Genomic DNA, 15822 nt, shown 5'->3' with positions numbered 1-15822 from the left:
CATGCCACGCCGCATTGAAGCAGTAATTTCTGCCAAAGGATTCCCGACCAAGTATTGAGTGCATAACTGTACATGATTATTTGAAGGTTGACGTTTTTTGTATTAAAAACACTTTTCTTTTATTGGTCGGATGAAATATGCTAATTTTGTGAGATAGGAATTTTTGGTTTTCATGAGCTGTATGCCAAAATCATCCGTATTAAGACAATAAAAGACCTGAAATATTTCAGTTAGTGTGCAATGAATCTAAAATATATGAATGTTAAATTTTCATCATTACATTATGGAAAATAATGAACTTTATCACAATATGCTAATATTTTGAGAAGGACCTGTACATAGCTAATAAGAAAAACTGATGGAAACACTAGGTAAACATGTATGTATGGTGATCTGAGAGTTTTAGATGGTTCACACCTTACAAGCAACTTGAATATGTATTTAGGACCAAGATCATTTAGTACCTCAGAGTCCAATAAAAAACATTTTGAAGTATTTTTATTACAAATCATAGAACCAGTGCAGTAATTAAAGACTTGTGTGGTATGTCCAATTTACCCGGTGTTAGTCAGAAACTTTGGCATTAGTCTTTTAAATAAAAACAGCAGCTGCCTGATTCTGGGACATATAAAGACACAATTACAATGCTCTAATTTATTATAAAAGGAATCAATTAATACTTGCAATGTTTTCAAGAATGGTTGCAGGCTGATTTCAAAGATACCCCATAGTGCACATTGAGTCTAGCTGAGTGCTGTTCTGTAACATAGCATGTTTTGTGACCAAATACAATAATTACTTGTTTGTGTTAAGCTAGAGCAATTCATTTATACATGGCCAAGAAATAAATTTTTTTTTTTCACATTACTACCACAAACTTTAATGCATTTTAATAGGATTTTATGTATAGACCAACAAAAAGTAGTGTAGAGTTGTGAAGTGGAAGGAAAACAAATTTCAAATTCAATTAAAACGTTAATGACAAGGTTACAAATTTTATCAAATTAAAAGCAGGACAACAAATACTAAATTATAGCAGATTCTTTTCAATTAAAGTATAAGCATATTTACATACAAATAAATATGTGGCCGATAATGGGTTATGATATGTGGTTCATTGTAATCATTAATGAAATATTTGACAAAATAGAACCTGGTATTTGCAGATCATTATATGCAGATGATGGACACTTGTGGATTAGAGGCTGTGAAATAGAATTGTAAAATGCAAAAGGCGGTCCATGAAGTTGAATTATGGTCCAATACATGGGTTAGATGCAGAAGTATACATTCCATACCACAATATAGGAATGAAGAAAAAAACTTTTTTTATTTTATTTAAAATGTTAGTTATTGTTTCATTATTATTAATATATATATATATATATATATATATATATATATATATATATATTTATATATATATATATATATATATATTTAGATATATATATATTTTTTTATTTTATTTTTTTTTTTTCTCTCTTATCAATAACACTTTGTTTTTCCATTTCGAAATCTGCCTGTACTATGCCCTATACAGAATTGCACTGTTGTTGTAATTGCCTTACTTGTTTGTGCTACTTTGTTTAAATAAAGTAAAAAAATACAAAAAAACAATACAATTCTATATATCTCTGAAGAAAAAAGTCGTTTTGATGTAAGATATACTATTTTTTCGATGGTATCTGGGTTAGTAAAAAGTGTGGGCTCTTGTCCTGGTTCACACCCCTTACCGGTTGGTGGCGACAATGCACCAAATTGCTGTTTACCAACCGTCATCAACGATCAAGAAAAAAACAAAAAAGAAGAAGAAGAAAGAAGAAGAGGAAGAGATATGGCATTGATGGAAAAGAAAAAGGATACGAAATGTAGATTAGATTCAAGTATAATACAGGAATATATAAACAATTACTATCATTATGTCCAGATTTACACAGACGCATCAAAAACAGATGAAAAAATAGGAGTAGCATTTGTAATACCAGAATTTAAAATAAAAGTAGGAAAAAGAATTACAGATGGATTATCGATATATTCAGGAGAATTATTAGCCATATTGCTAGCAGTGCAGTGGGTGGAGGATATAAAACCATTAAAAACAATCATTTGTTCACATTCAAGTTCAGCATTATTAAGTTTAAAACATAATCATTCAGAGGGTAGACCAGACATTTTGTTGGAAATAAAACATACTTTATTTAGAATACAAAGGATGGGATTAATATTAGTGTTTTTATGGGTACCAGCACATGTAGGAGTTGGAGGGAATGAGAAGGCGGACAGGATGGCAAAGAAGGCAACACAAAACAACATTAGCTTTATAATTAATATTAGAAAGTCAAAGGCAAGAAATATAATTAAACAGAGAATCAGGAAAGAGTGGCAAAAAAGGTGGGATGAAGAGAGGAAAGGAAGATGGTTTTACAGAATCAACAAGATAGTAGGAGAAGTAAGAACTGGAAGAAGGAGCAGAAAAGAGGAAAGGTTAATTACAAGATTAAGATTTGGACATACAGGACTTAATTCTACATTGTTCAAGATAAAGAAACATAATACAGGAAAATGTGATTATTGTGGAGAGGAGGAAACAATAGAACATGTAATATTGAAGTGTCAGAAATATGAACAAGAAAGAACAATTTTATGGAGAGAATTTGTAGGTATTAAAGAAAATTTTATTTTGAGAGATACATTGCAAAGAAGTTTAGGTAGCAAACATATTCAAATTATAATTAGATTTAAAAAAAATTAATAAATAGAATTTGATTGTTGTAATAGTAAATAAGATTTAAAACCATGAAGAACCACACTCCATACCAGGCGGTGGCGGTAATGCACATCATAAAGTTATTTGCCAACTGCCAAAAATAATACAAGAAGAAGAAGAAAAAGAGGAAGAGCCAGGATGCGGAAGTGACGTTCCATTTTGTCTTGATCGACGAAGTTGACAAAAAAAATAGTTATTTTTCTGTCTCTGTATCCAGTTTATCTTCTGTTCATCGACAGAGTAATACAGTAAGTGCTGCACTGGTATGAAAACATTCATATAAAGACTTTCGAGCCTCTTTGGCTTCGCAAGCCACCTCTGAAAGGTGTTTTGGGCTGACGGTTTGTAGCCGCTCTCCTACGTCACAGATCCAACTTGTCAGTTTTCAGTCAATGGCCTGCACTTTAGAGAAAGTGTTGTGCGACGCTCGGACCCTTCTGGAGAGACTGAAGGAGCACGACACGGCCGCCGAGGGACTGATAGACCAAACCGGGGCCCTAGGACGGAGGGTGCAGGGCATGAAGGAGGTGGGGAATGCTCTTCCAGACAAGGTATGGTCGTCCATCCTAATAAATAATAATAAATCACTTATACATACTGAAGATACAGATTTTTAGTGAAAAAAAAAATGGGTAGAACAACACAATATAATGGCTTTTATATCCCCCCGCCCCCCTCCAAATAAGATGCTCTTCTCCCCCCTACATGAAATCCAGTACAAAAAAAACCCCCTTAGTTCATCTTAGAGTTTGCCACAAGCCATTTAGGAGAAAACAGCAAACAAGTCCGGTTCTCTGGTCATATTTACACAAAAGGATCCTTCTGGCTTACACGGAAAATGCTAAGTGTGGTAGAAAACTAACACTGCATTAACCCTTGAAAAATAATTCATTACATGTTGACATGAGCTGCGAAGGTCATCAGAGAGTCTCTAGTCTTTGTCAAAGACCCGTTTCAGAGCAGCGGCTGGAACAGGGCTCTGAATATTGTCAGAGACTCCTTCACAATTTTAATAGATGATTACATAGCAGGGAAATCACGGTTGAAGATGGCAGTAATTATGTCAAAAGCTAAATGCACATAACCACTCAGTGCCTTGGCAAAAAATGTTCAGACTAAACAAAGTATGAGAATAAATAGAAGCAAAGCTGATCTTCCACCTTTAACCTGGTCTATGACAAACATTGTAGGGGTCAACACATCCAGTGACATTGAGTTATCATGATAACATGCAGCCAATTTCTTTTATGAAGAAATTAAATTGATTTGAAAGATAAAATTCATTGTGACTTTCACATCGGTTATTATTTTAAAATGATCTTAGTTCTCTATGTTTTGAAAGGAGTCTTGCTATTCATAATAATACTTATTTAGGTTTTAACCAGTGCATCAGAATAGTATTAGTTGATATAAATTACTTTTGCCTTACAAAATGTAACAGAGGAACGTTTATTCCACCAGAGTGCTTATTCAAGACTATCCATTGGAAATGGTACAACTTCCCAATAACCAGTTTAATATCGAAACTGTTCAATGTTCTTTTCTTTTGCTTGTCGGTGTTTATCCCAGCACACAGAGGACAGTTCAGAGATTCAAGAGCTGACAAAATACAAGCCTCATGTCCTTCTGACTCAAGAAAACACTCAAATTAAGGAGTTGCAGCAGGAAAATAAAGGTACCACTCTCTTCTGATGATTTGTTTTAGTTGATGTTTTATGTTATGCTAATGCTCTTTACGGTCTCTCCAGAATTATGGCTGTCTCTTGAAGAACACCAGTACGCCCTAGAACTAATCATGGGTCGGTATCGTAAGCAGATGCTCCAGCTGATGATGGCAAAAAAGGAGCTGGACACCAAACCGATGCTCAGCCTTCATCAGGACCATGCTAAAGTAGGCCAGCTTTCTCTGCATGTTCAGTCTGTTCATATATGAGTCATTTTCACATGGCTGGGATTAAAAAGGTCTCTTTTTTGTTGTTGTTGTTAAAATCAAAGTTTGTCTAATTTTTCTCCAGGAAGTGCAAAGCCAGGTGGAGCGGATATGTGAGATGGGCCACGTGATGAGAAGAGCCGTGCAGGTGGACGATCAGCACTACTGTTCTGTTCGAGAGAGGCTCGCTCAGCTAGAGGTGAGCAACATTAGGAGTGCCAGGCAACAGTTATGCTTCAGTCAGCTTAGACCGCATCTCCCTGTAGCTGGAGGGGAAGCTCCAGAATAGGACAGTGAAGTAAAGTATTTGTTTCATTTACTGACCGGCTTGGAATGTTGATGTTTGCAAACAAGAATCTCGATTACAGCGGTAAAATGAATAAAAGTTAACAGAACCTACTGATGTTGAAGGAGTTTAACCTGGTAGATTTTATGAATAAAATATTGGGAATATTAAACCAGTCAGAAATGATTAGCCCCTTTCCATTCCAAAAATCCAGAGCTGGTTCAGAGTTCATGAATAAAGTACTACTTTCCTTCCAACCAGGGCTGTTTCTTTGGTAGGTCTCTGCATTGGTAACAAAAAGGTGTTGATGAAGCGCTGTATTAGGTCATTCTCTGCGTGTGCTCTGTGCAAAGAACAGCAACAAGCCTGAACATGTGTTGTGGTGTCCTCTTATGCTTCAAACAGAGGTCTGCATCACAGAGGTTTTTGGGTCCAGTGATTACATGGTATGGTACAACAGTAAAACCCACACAGGAATAATAACGCCTGCATCACCTCAAGTCACTGCCAAAAATCAAATTTTCTAATTTCAATTGACCCAATTGAAGTAGCTTTAAACTCCCTAATCACTGTCTCAGAGTACCAGTGATACTGATACCGAATGACTCTCTCCTACTTTGACCTTGTCCACAACATTGGGAAATCCAGAATGTTAATTGATATCAGTGCATCTAGTCTTCTCATCTGTGCTGCTGCAATCATTTTTAAAAGTTTGTCCTTAATGTGTGTCAGTGAGTGTGAAGACAGACTGAAGAGGGGCTTCAAAGTTTGAAAAGAGAATTTGAATATATTTCCTCATATGACTGTTTGATTTCATTGTTGTTTTCCACTTCATCCGGTCCGGGTCGCCGGGGCAGCAGACTAAGTAGAGATGCCCACTCTTTGCGGGACCCGGCCAGGTCCAGCTGAATGAGAGACGCGAGGCCATCCCCCCAGTGGGCCCACCACCTCCCAAGGTGGAGACCTTGACGACCTGATCTCTGGATGCTTAAACTGTTTGATTGCCTGTCATTAAGTTCAACATATCTACTAAGAAGGCTTGTTTGGTTTCCTTACAACCGGCTGAAAATATGGAGGAAGGTCCAGGGTCCATAAGTCAGCCTCTGAACATGGGAAACCTTCCCATCCACCATATCCCATTCTCTAAAGGCTCCATTTAGGAAAGTGTCACTTTGTCCTGAGAAATATCAGGTCTATGAATTAAATCTGATTATCATCTTAAGGTTTTTTATTGTAATTCTTTTTAATATTGATTTATTATGACTCAGAAGATACTAGAATATAATCCTGTAGTCGTATACCGCTACTAAACCCAGAACAAAAGCTCCATCCTTCTCATATGCACTGTTCCTGGTGATGAATAACATCATTGATCGGACATTTGGTGTTTCTGCCTCATTCAGATCGAGAACAAGGAACTTCAGGACCTCATGGCCATCAGCAAGAGTTCAGTGAAGATAGTGAGAGACGACACCAATCAGCTATCCTCTCCAGTAGCAGAGTGGAAACATTCCCCACAAGCAGCGTCTGATGAGTGATCAGAGCAGCTTCAGCCTGAACGTTGGTTGAGCTAAAGAACAGAAAACAGGCAACAGGGTTGTGAATTTTCTGGTCAAGGTCACTTGAACACAGCATTTTAGCTTTCCTAAACATTTACCCGTGAGCACGGACACATGTGGGTTATGAAAGCTTTTTTAAGTATCCTTTTGTGCAGTAATTGTATAATCACTGCTGTCATGTTGGATTGAATTCAGCTTAACCCGTGACGTGGTTAATGTGTTTAGTTTATCACTAAGATACACATTAGAAGAGGCAAAGGGGCATTTGTTTTGGGTTTTTTTTTTTTGGGTCAAAGGACACAGTTACTCTTTAGATACAGTTTCTACCTCTTGAGTTTACTTTTGCTACGTTCACATTCTCATCTACTCAAAATTAGTTAAACGCCTCCAGCAACACCTGCTATTGCGAAAACCAGCCGGTACTCCACGCAGTGTGAGACTCCGTGCTCGCTGCCAAGAAAATAACTTTTGGCTGTCTGACAAAGATTTACCTGCTGTATGGTTGTGAGTGATGTCATTATGAATTTATACATTTAATGTTTGCTAGTCATACAGAGGGATTTTCATATTTAAGGACTATTATTGTTTTTGTTTTGTTTTTTCAGATTTGGAAGCAGAGTGAAGGAACCAGCTCATGTCTTTGTACAAAGTAAAAAAATGTAAAACATGCCAACTTTTTTGTGTAATTGAAATGTTTGTTGGAAACTGAAAATTGTCATCTCAGGAAACCAGTTTTAAACATGTTACAACTTCATGACAGTGTACAGAGTGTGTCAAATAAAACTGAATCTATACAATTAGTTTGATCATTTCTTTTATTATTCAAGAAATACATTACCTTTTTTACTTTTTTCACATTACTACAACAAACCGTAATGCATTTTAGAAGGACTTCACACTATAAATCCACAAAAAGTATGTACAGTTGAGAAGTGGAAGGAAATACAGTGCATCTGGAAAGAATTTACAGCGTTCCATGTTTAGTTATGTTACAACCTTATTCCAAATGGTATCAAATAAATCTCAAGATTCTTCATACCATACCCCACCAGGACAATGTGAAAGAAGTTTTTTTGAGATTGTTACAAATTTCTTAAAAGGAGGGAACCAGGCACTGCTTATCACCAGACCAATACCATCCCTACAGTGAACATGGTGGCAGCATCATGCTGTGGGGATGTTTTTCAGCAGAAGGAATTGACACTAGTCAGGATGGAGGGAAAGATGAATGCAGCTATGTAAAGAGACATCCTAGATGAAAACCTGGTCCTTGTGCTCTTGACCTCAGATTGAGGTGACGTTTTATTTTTCAGTAGGACAACGACCCAAAGCACACAGCCAAGATCTCAAAGGAGTGGCTTCAGAACCACTCTGTGAATGTCCTGGAGTCGCCGAGCCAGAGTCCAGACTTAAATCTGATTGAACATCTGTGGAGAGATCTGAAAATGGCACCTCGCATCCAATCTGATGGTGCTTGAGATGTACTGCAAAGACTGCAGTACATATGGGCAGACTGCTTTTTTTCCCCAGCTGGAATAATATAGGCTGCCGAGACATGGGTTGGCCCTGGGAAGGGTTATATTCTGTTGATGTCAGAATTATTAGTCCCCCTGATAAAATCACACAAAACTCTTAATATTTACATGGAAATGACTGTAATAAAAACAATTCATACTTGTTCCAAAAGAACAAAGATAAAATCTCCACAAAGGTTGGTCAGTATATTTAATTGTTGTGCTGAATTGTAACTAATTGTAAAAATGACAACGCCAAATCTATTAGCCCTCCTCTACTTTATTGACCTCTATTAACTAAGTAAAATCTGACCATTCAATTAGCTTTAGAACCACATCTGAGCATTGAATTAACTTTGATACCACTCCTGAGTAATCAGTCAGCATTGAACCTTACATAAGGAAATCTGGTTTGCAGGCCCAGTGAAACTTGAACACAGACTACTCTGACACCCAAATTCATACTATCCTCTTTCTTCAGAAAGAGGATAGTAGACGCTTATTGTGAGGGTGATGGCTACACTGGCATTTCCAAATGTTTCATGGTGTGTAGAACATGATGCATTATTGCAAATCATCAGGAGATAGATTCTGTTGCAATCAAATCTGAGCGTGGCCACAAGCGCAAGATTTCAAAAACTTTGAAGAGAAAAATAACTGGAGATGTCAACAAGGATTCATGCGTCTCTGCCAAAGTGATTGTTACTCAGTCGGCCTTTTATGGATTTTATGTGTAAAGATAGATAGTTGTGAGAGCTCTTCATCGTCAAAGGGAGAGGACTTCAAACCTAAGAACACAGTTCCCACTGTTAAACACAGCAGAGGGAGCATCATGTTGTGGGGCAGTTTTGCTGTTTCAGACACTGAAAACCTTGTTTGTGTTTGTGTTCATGTTATTCAAATAACCAATTTTTTTCCTGATTTTTGTAAAAAACAAATCAATAAATAAATCTAGGTATCATTTTCTTTCCATATCACATTTGTTCACTAGTTTGTGTTGTGTTGGTCTGTCATATAAAATGACAATAAATACATCGAAATTTGTGGTTGTAATGTGAAGAAATGGGATAAAATGTTTATGGGATATACAGTACAGACCAAACGTTTAGACACACCTTCTCATTCAAAGAGTTTTCTTTATTTTCATGACTATTAATATTGTAGCTTCACACTGAAGGCACCAAAACTATGAATTAACATGTGGAATTATATACTGAACAAAAAAGTGTGAAACAACTGAAAATATGTCTTATATTCTAGGTTCTTCAAAGTAGCCACCTTTTGCTTTGATTACTGCTCTGCACACACTTGGCATTCTGTTGATGAGCTTCAAGAGGTAGTCACCTGAAATGGTTTTCCAACAGTCTTGAAGGAGTTCCCAGAGATGCTTAGCACTTGTTGGCCTTTTTGCCTTCACTCTGAGGTCCAGCTCACCCCAAACCATCTCGATTGGGTTTAGGTCCGGTGACTGTGGAGGCCAGGTCATCTGGCGCAGCACCCCATCACTCTCCTTCTTGGTCAAATAGCCCTTACACAGCCTGGAGGTGTGTTTGGGGTCATTGTCCTGTTGAAAAATAAATGATGGTCCAACTAAACGCAAACCGGATGGAATAGCATGCCGCTGCAAGATCCTGTGGTAGCCATGCTGGTTCAGTATGCCTTCAATTTTGAAAAAATCCCCAACAGTGTCACCAGCAAAGCAACCCCACACCATCACACCTCCTCCTCCATGCTTCACGGTGGGAACCAGGCATGTAGAGTCCATCCGTTCACCTCTTCTGCGCCGCACAAAGACACGGTGGTTGGAACTAAAGATCTCAAACTTGGACTCATCAGACCAAAGCACAGATTTCCACTGGTCTAATGTCCATTCCTTGTGTTCTTTAGCCCAAACAAGTCTCTTCTGCTTGTTGCCTGTCCTCAGCAGTGGTTTCCTAGCAGCTATTTTACCATGAAGGCCTGATTCACACAGTCTCCTCTTAACAGTTGTTCTAGAGATGTGTCTGCTGCTAGAACTCTGTGTGGCATTGACCTGTTCTCTAATCTGAGCTGCTGTTAACCTGCGATTTCTGAGGCTGGTGACTCGGATTAACTTATCGTCCGCAGCAGAGGTGACTCTTGGTCTTCCTTTCCTGGGGCGATCCTCATGTGAGCCAGTTTCTTTGTAGGGCTTGATGTTTTTTGCGACTGCACTTGGGGACACTTTCAAAGTTTTCCCAATTGTTTGGACTGACTGACTTTCATTTCGTAAAGTAATGATGGCCACTCGTATTTCTTTACTTAACTGCTTTTTTCTTGCCATAATACAAATTCTAACAGGCTATTCAGTAGGACTATCAGCTGTGTACTGTATCCACCTCCTGCACAACACAACTGATGGTCTCAACCCCATTTATAAGGCTTGAAATCTCACTTATTAAACCTGACAGGGCACACCTGTGAAGTGAAAACCATTTCAGGTGACTACCTCTTGAAGCTCATCAACAGAATGCCAAGAGTGTGTGGAGCAGTAATCAAAGCAAAAGGTGGCTACTTTGAAGAACCTAGAATATAAGACATATTTTCAGTTGTTTCACACTTTTTTGTTCAGTATATAATTCCACATGTGTTAATTCATAGTTTTGATGCCTTCAGTGTGAAGCTACAATATTCATAGTCATGAAAATAAAGACAACTCTTTGAATGAGGAGTGTCCAAACTTTTGGTCTGTACTGTATATACAGTACTTTAAGATGGCACTTCAGGTCAATTTTGTAGTGTCTACCACAAGATGGCAGCGCTATTTCAAAAACAGCTTCATGCTGCCTTCACTTGAAGACGCGGAGATGAACTGTCATCTATGTAAACTTTAAAACAAAAACATTTTTGATGAGATATATCTTTGTGTGGTCAAATAAATAACGATTTTATTAGACAAAGATACTCTGTCTTTTTATTTTAATTTTATTTTTGTCGTGTTTTTGTATTAATGTCTTTACAGTAGTAGTCTGGCAGAAATCCGACAGCCCTCGAAGGTAGCACCCAGAGCTGCATTATAGCCCGGAGCGACCGAGCTAAGTCAGAATGTCTGAGAAGGAGCTCGGAAAAAAGTGGGACCGCTGCCTGGCGGACGGTGTCACTAAACTGGGTAAATATGCCGCCGCCTTCAGCTAGTAACGTTACCGTAATGTAAAGGAATAAGGAAGCATTAGGCATTAGCTTTTCTTGTAGCTCCCAGCTGTCATTGACTGGGCGAGAGGCTAACCAGCTAGCCGCAGAGGGCTTGTAAAGGACAACTAAATGAACAGTCAGATGTTAATGGAAATAAGCTTTGGTTCATTGTTGCGCCTTGTTTGGGAATTTGATGCTTACGCCTAAGACTATATTTGCTGACAGGAAACCAGAGTAGTAGCAGTTAAATTTATTATTAATAAAAGTAACATCACAGCCGGCTCTTGAAACGGGTTCACAAGAAAGTATTGCCCACCTGGCTCGGAAAGTCATTCCTTTAATCGCCATGATGGTGTCTTTTAAACTTCTCTGAAGTTAGATTTGTATTGCTTATTAATTGCAGCAGATGGCAAGATATATCAGCTTATACAAGCCATAGGTTATTCATAGGTTAGTCATATTTTAAAGCAGCGCTTTAAAAGGTTAGTGTCGAGAATCCACTGGGCTTCGTAAATAGGCAGCTGTGGGTTCTCAAGATCCTCTTCAAAAAACAAATTATATTGTTTTAAAAAGATTTATTTTATGAATGTTACAAAAAGATAATAATAATAAAAAAAGCTACTTTCACAAATTCTCCCGTTTCCCGACCAAGTATTGAGTGCATAACTGTACATGATTATTTGAAGGTTGACGTTTTTTGTATTAAAAACACTTTTCTTTTATTGGTCGGATGAAATATGCTAATTTTGTGAGATAGGAATTTTGGGTTTTCATGAGCTGTATGCCACAATCATCCGTATTAAGACAATAAAAGACCTGAAATATTTCAGTTAGTGTGCAATGAATCTAAAATATATGAATGTTAAATTTTCATCATGACATTATGGAAAATAATGAACTTTATCACAATATGCTAATATTTTGAGAAGGACCTGTATTTCGATTTAGTTACTTCTTCCATTTCCTACCTTTTGTTTTTAAGCGGGGGATGCACGATATATCTCCTTTAAGATCGGTATTGGCCGATGTTAGTCATTTTTTAACATATCGATGTCGGTCCAATGAGTAAAACTGGACCAATATTAACAGCTGATATTTATTTCCTGACTTCTTACCCTTTAGGTATGTGTTTCAGGAAGGAGAGAGGAGGGGGTTGACCATGTGGTATTTGTTTGGGGTTGTAATAGTGATGCAGTGGGGGACTGAAGCAGAGAAGCAATGTCAGCCATCTTGTCGTTTTTTCACAGTGTCAAAATAGTAGGGAAACGTATATATAATATTGGTTATGGGCCATATACTGGAAATCAATATCGGCCCCAATTTTCATACTGGCGCATACCTAGTTTAAACCGCTGCATATCAGAATAGTTTTCTTCGTAGTTCAATTAATAATAAAGATACATGTTAAAATCTCAAGCATAACCTAATTTAACCGTATTTTCAGAAGACTTTTTTTTTTTATTGCTCCCTATTTTCATTAGTTCTGGTTCTGATCCATCTTTGGGTCAGTCAACCTTTGGTGTGTGTATGCACACAGTACAGTGCACAAATCTTTTGATGACAGAATCTGAAAGTCAGGTGTTTAAGGAAAAATATAACAAAGACCTGACGGATTCTGTCTAGCAAGTGTTCAGCAACTAACATGCTGTTTTCTCTCAAATGCGTAACTAATATGTGTTACTCACACAGAAAACAACACAGGCTAGACAACTCACATGTAGAATAAATATTAGAAATGTATGTTGTTTACTCCTTAAATCTGATGTTTGCTCTGTCACTCTGTGTTTTTTCAGGTACCGGTCTGGGGTTAGGAATTGTGTTTTCTGTCCTGTTCTTCAAAAGTAAGCAGTTTCTGTGGATTTGTAGCTGTACCTCATCTTAAAACCTTCATTTAGCTCAGATACCTTTGAGGACATCTGACACCAGAGCTAGGATCGCAGTCTTCTGCAGCGACTTTAACCTGCACACTTACACACTAGTCTTTAGGGCAGTAAGGAAGCGTTTTTCCCTCCGTCATCAATGATTTCAAGCTAAACTTATAATTTAACTGAAATGTGTGAGATGTGCTTGTAGTTACAAATAAAGTCAACGCTGATTATCTTTCTTCTTTGTAGGACGTACGTGGCCTATTATGTTATTCTCTGGAGCTGGGCTCGGCATGGCGTATTCCAACTGTCAGAATGACCTGAGGTCACAATATCTGCTGCACAGAAAAAAAAAGGTTTGTTTGGGTCTCATTGGGCCTCTTAATAGGATGCACAATGTGCATAGATGTTCAGCTTTTGTTGCCAGTCTTATTGTTGGTTTCTTGCTTCTTTGATTGAAGTTGGCAAACAAAAAAGCAAAACTTGTTCTTAAACTTAAACTCTGTATTACTTTTTTTTATGATTTATATCATGACCTAATTGGGGTCTTTAATTCATCACATCTTGGATTTATGTATTTGTTTTTATTCTTGGATTCAGTTTAAACCAGTTTTGCATCACCAATAACAAAAAAGACGGTTGAAACATTGTCTAAAATACAATTTCTGTGAATGTTTTATACAAATGAATCATTTGGTTTTTTTTTTTCTGTTTTTCTCCAGCAGGAGCAGTAACTACAACCCGTCAAGTTGTTTTTTTAAATCTTATTTATGCAATGATTTTGTTCATGCTGTTGAGGTATCCCAGTTTGAACTATGCTACAGTTTGATTTGTGTATTAACCATCCCAGTAATGATTGTATGACTTGATCTGCCTGATCAGAGCAATCTGTGTGTATTTAATAAAATAATCATCAGTTGTGGAAAAACAAGCTGTGGTGTTATTTATATGTAGCTTGTACCCAGCATGGGAACCCCATGTGTGGTGTTGATATACATTCAGTGATAAGTGATCATCTAAAGCAGGTTATTAAAATAGAATATGCAAAATGAAGGTGTGAATGAGTCCAAACCTTTGGCTGGTTGGGTTCTGCTTTTATACCCTGAGTCCATTTTTCAGAAGTTTTTAGTCAATTATCACAGTTGGCATAGTGGAAGAAGGTGGATGCACCATTGTAACCGCTACCCCATAAGGTGGTGGGCTTGATATGGGGGTCAGAGGCTCTGCAGCAGCTGATCTGAGGGGGCAGATGACAAGACTGTAGTGATAGTGTTGATTAGTCGGTTTAAAATTGGCATTAAAATGAAGGAGTTAGCATTATGTTTTGTTTGTCAACTACCGGAACGATGAGCAATGATAATTACTTGTAAGCATTATTGCAATTTTGTCAGGAAGTAAGAGAAAATAAATCATTCTTCCTACATTAACTGATTGTTTTAAGAATGACTAGGAAAAAAAAATTCAAATTAGAACAATTGTCTGATTAATCAAATTACAAATTTCTCATGTTTCTATGGTGTTTATTAAAACATATCCTCACTGAACATTTGAAAGGTTTGGGATTTTTGTTTTAAAAACACAACACTGATGAGGAAAAAACTAGAAAGTCATCACAAATTTGACTTTTGCATTGTCGCCTTGGGTAGCAGAAGTCACAGAAGGTTTAAAAAAAAAATGTCCACCAAATAACAGGCGTATCACGGGTTGTGGGAGGAGCATCTGAAGCAAAGATCCATATGGAGAAAGGTTGGAAGATCTGGAACCAAATCCTTGCTTTGAGGTGTCAAGACTGCACGGATACCAGGAAAAAAAGCTTGAGTCGTAAAACTCATGCAACGTCATAAAAACTAAGTGGATTTAATTATTAAAATGTATAAACAAAACTACACATTAAGTACCATCCTCCATATGTTAAATAATGAACATTAAAATGTAATTGATCAAATACATGAATTGTACAATTGTGCAATATTTTATCTAAAATTTAACAATCAAACATACTTAAAACACTAATGCTATCAGGGAATTATTTAACTGTTGATATGCAAGTGTTTTACAATTAAAATCTGAAAAGTGTGACAGGTATTTGGACTCAGCTTGTTTACTCTGATGATTCTTAATAAAATCCATTGCAACCAAGTGCCCTGAGATATATAATTAGTAAACGGAGTGTAACTGATCGAAAGAACAAGATCCCGGATACAAGCGGCTGATATAAGTTTCCTCCACAGGGTGGCCAGGCACTCCCTTAGAGATAGGGTGAGGAGCTCGGCCCTCCAGGAGGAACTTGGAGTAGAGCCGGTGCTTCTCCACATTGAGAGGAGTCAGTTGAGGTGGCTCGGGCATCTGTTTTAAATGTCTCCTGGACGCCTCCCGCCAGGAAGTGTTGCAGGCTCGTCTCATTGGGAGGAGGTCCAGCTCTAAAATATATTTTAGAAAACATTTTAGAAAACTTGTTTGAGGCAACAAATCAGTTGAAAATAGAGCAGAGATTCTTCTTACAGCACGAGGGCCCTAAACTTATAACCAGCAATGGAATTATTTAGATTAAAGGACAACAGTCAAACGTTATACCACTGTGTCAAAAATACCTAAAACTAAGTATTCAAGCTGAAAGGCAAATGACTTTTTAAGCACTTGTAGCTAAAAGCACCCTAATAAAAATTTGGTATCTGAAAAATTATCTTTAAAACAACAACAAAAAGGAACATCTGATTCTGTTCAGTTATCTTTAAATTGTCTCCATAA

General features: G+C 37.4%; 2 protein-coding genes across 5 annotated transcripts; both read left to right on the top strand.

Annotated features, from left to right (window-relative positions):
* Window positions 1-2890: 2890 nt before the first annotated feature.
* Window positions 2891-7345, top strand: sike1 (suppressor of IKBKE 1). 3 transcript variants are annotated; one of them, XM_047379251.1, is made up of 6 exons: window positions 2891-3018; window positions 3153-3321; window positions 4340-4445; window positions 4519-4661; window positions 4786-4899; window positions 6390-7345. In XM_047379251.1, exons 2-6 carry the CDS (start codon window positions 3163-3165, stop codon window positions 6522-6524), a joined length of 657 nt encoding a protein of 218 aa, XP_047235207.1. In that variant the 5' UTR covers window positions 2891-3018; window positions 3153-3162; the 3' UTR covers window positions 6525-7345. The 3 variants fall into 3 exon arrangements, 2 of the variants coding, with proteins under 2 accessions (XP_047235207.1, XP_047235117.1); XM_047379161.1 differs by having other exon boundaries at window positions 2895-3018; window positions 3139-3321; XR_007040316.1 differs by having other exon boundaries at window positions 2896-3321; window positions 6390-7049; window positions 7151-7345.
* A 3694-nt stretch (window positions 7346-11039) lies between these two features.
* On the top strand, window positions 11040-14005 carry micos10 (mitochondrial contact site and cristae organizing system subunit 10). Of its 2 annotated transcripts, none has more exons than XM_047373242.1 (4): window positions 11040-11186; window positions 13003-13050; window positions 13324-13430; window positions 13800-14005. In XM_047373242.1, exons 1-4 carry the CDS (start codon window positions 11123-11125, stop codon window positions 13806-13808), a joined length of 228 nt encoding a protein of 75 aa, XP_047229198.1. In that variant the 5' UTR covers window positions 11040-11122; the 3' UTR covers window positions 13809-14005. The 2 variants fall into 2 exon arrangements, with proteins under 2 accessions (XP_047229198.1, XP_047229190.1); XM_047373234.1 differs by having other exon boundaries at window positions 13797-14005.
* Window positions 14006-15822: the final 1817 nt, after the last annotated feature.

This window comes from Girardinichthys multiradiatus, chromosome 1 (assembly GCF_021462225.1).
Source record: "Girardinichthys multiradiatus isolate DD_20200921_A chromosome 1, DD_fGirMul_XY1, whole genome shotgun sequence".
Lineage (NCBI taxonomy): Eukaryota > Metazoa > Chordata > Actinopteri > Cyprinodontiformes > Goodeidae > Girardinichthys > Girardinichthys multiradiatus.
The sequence above is the reverse complement of the archived record's forward strand: the minus strand, read 5'-3'. Positions and strand labels throughout refer to the sequence as shown.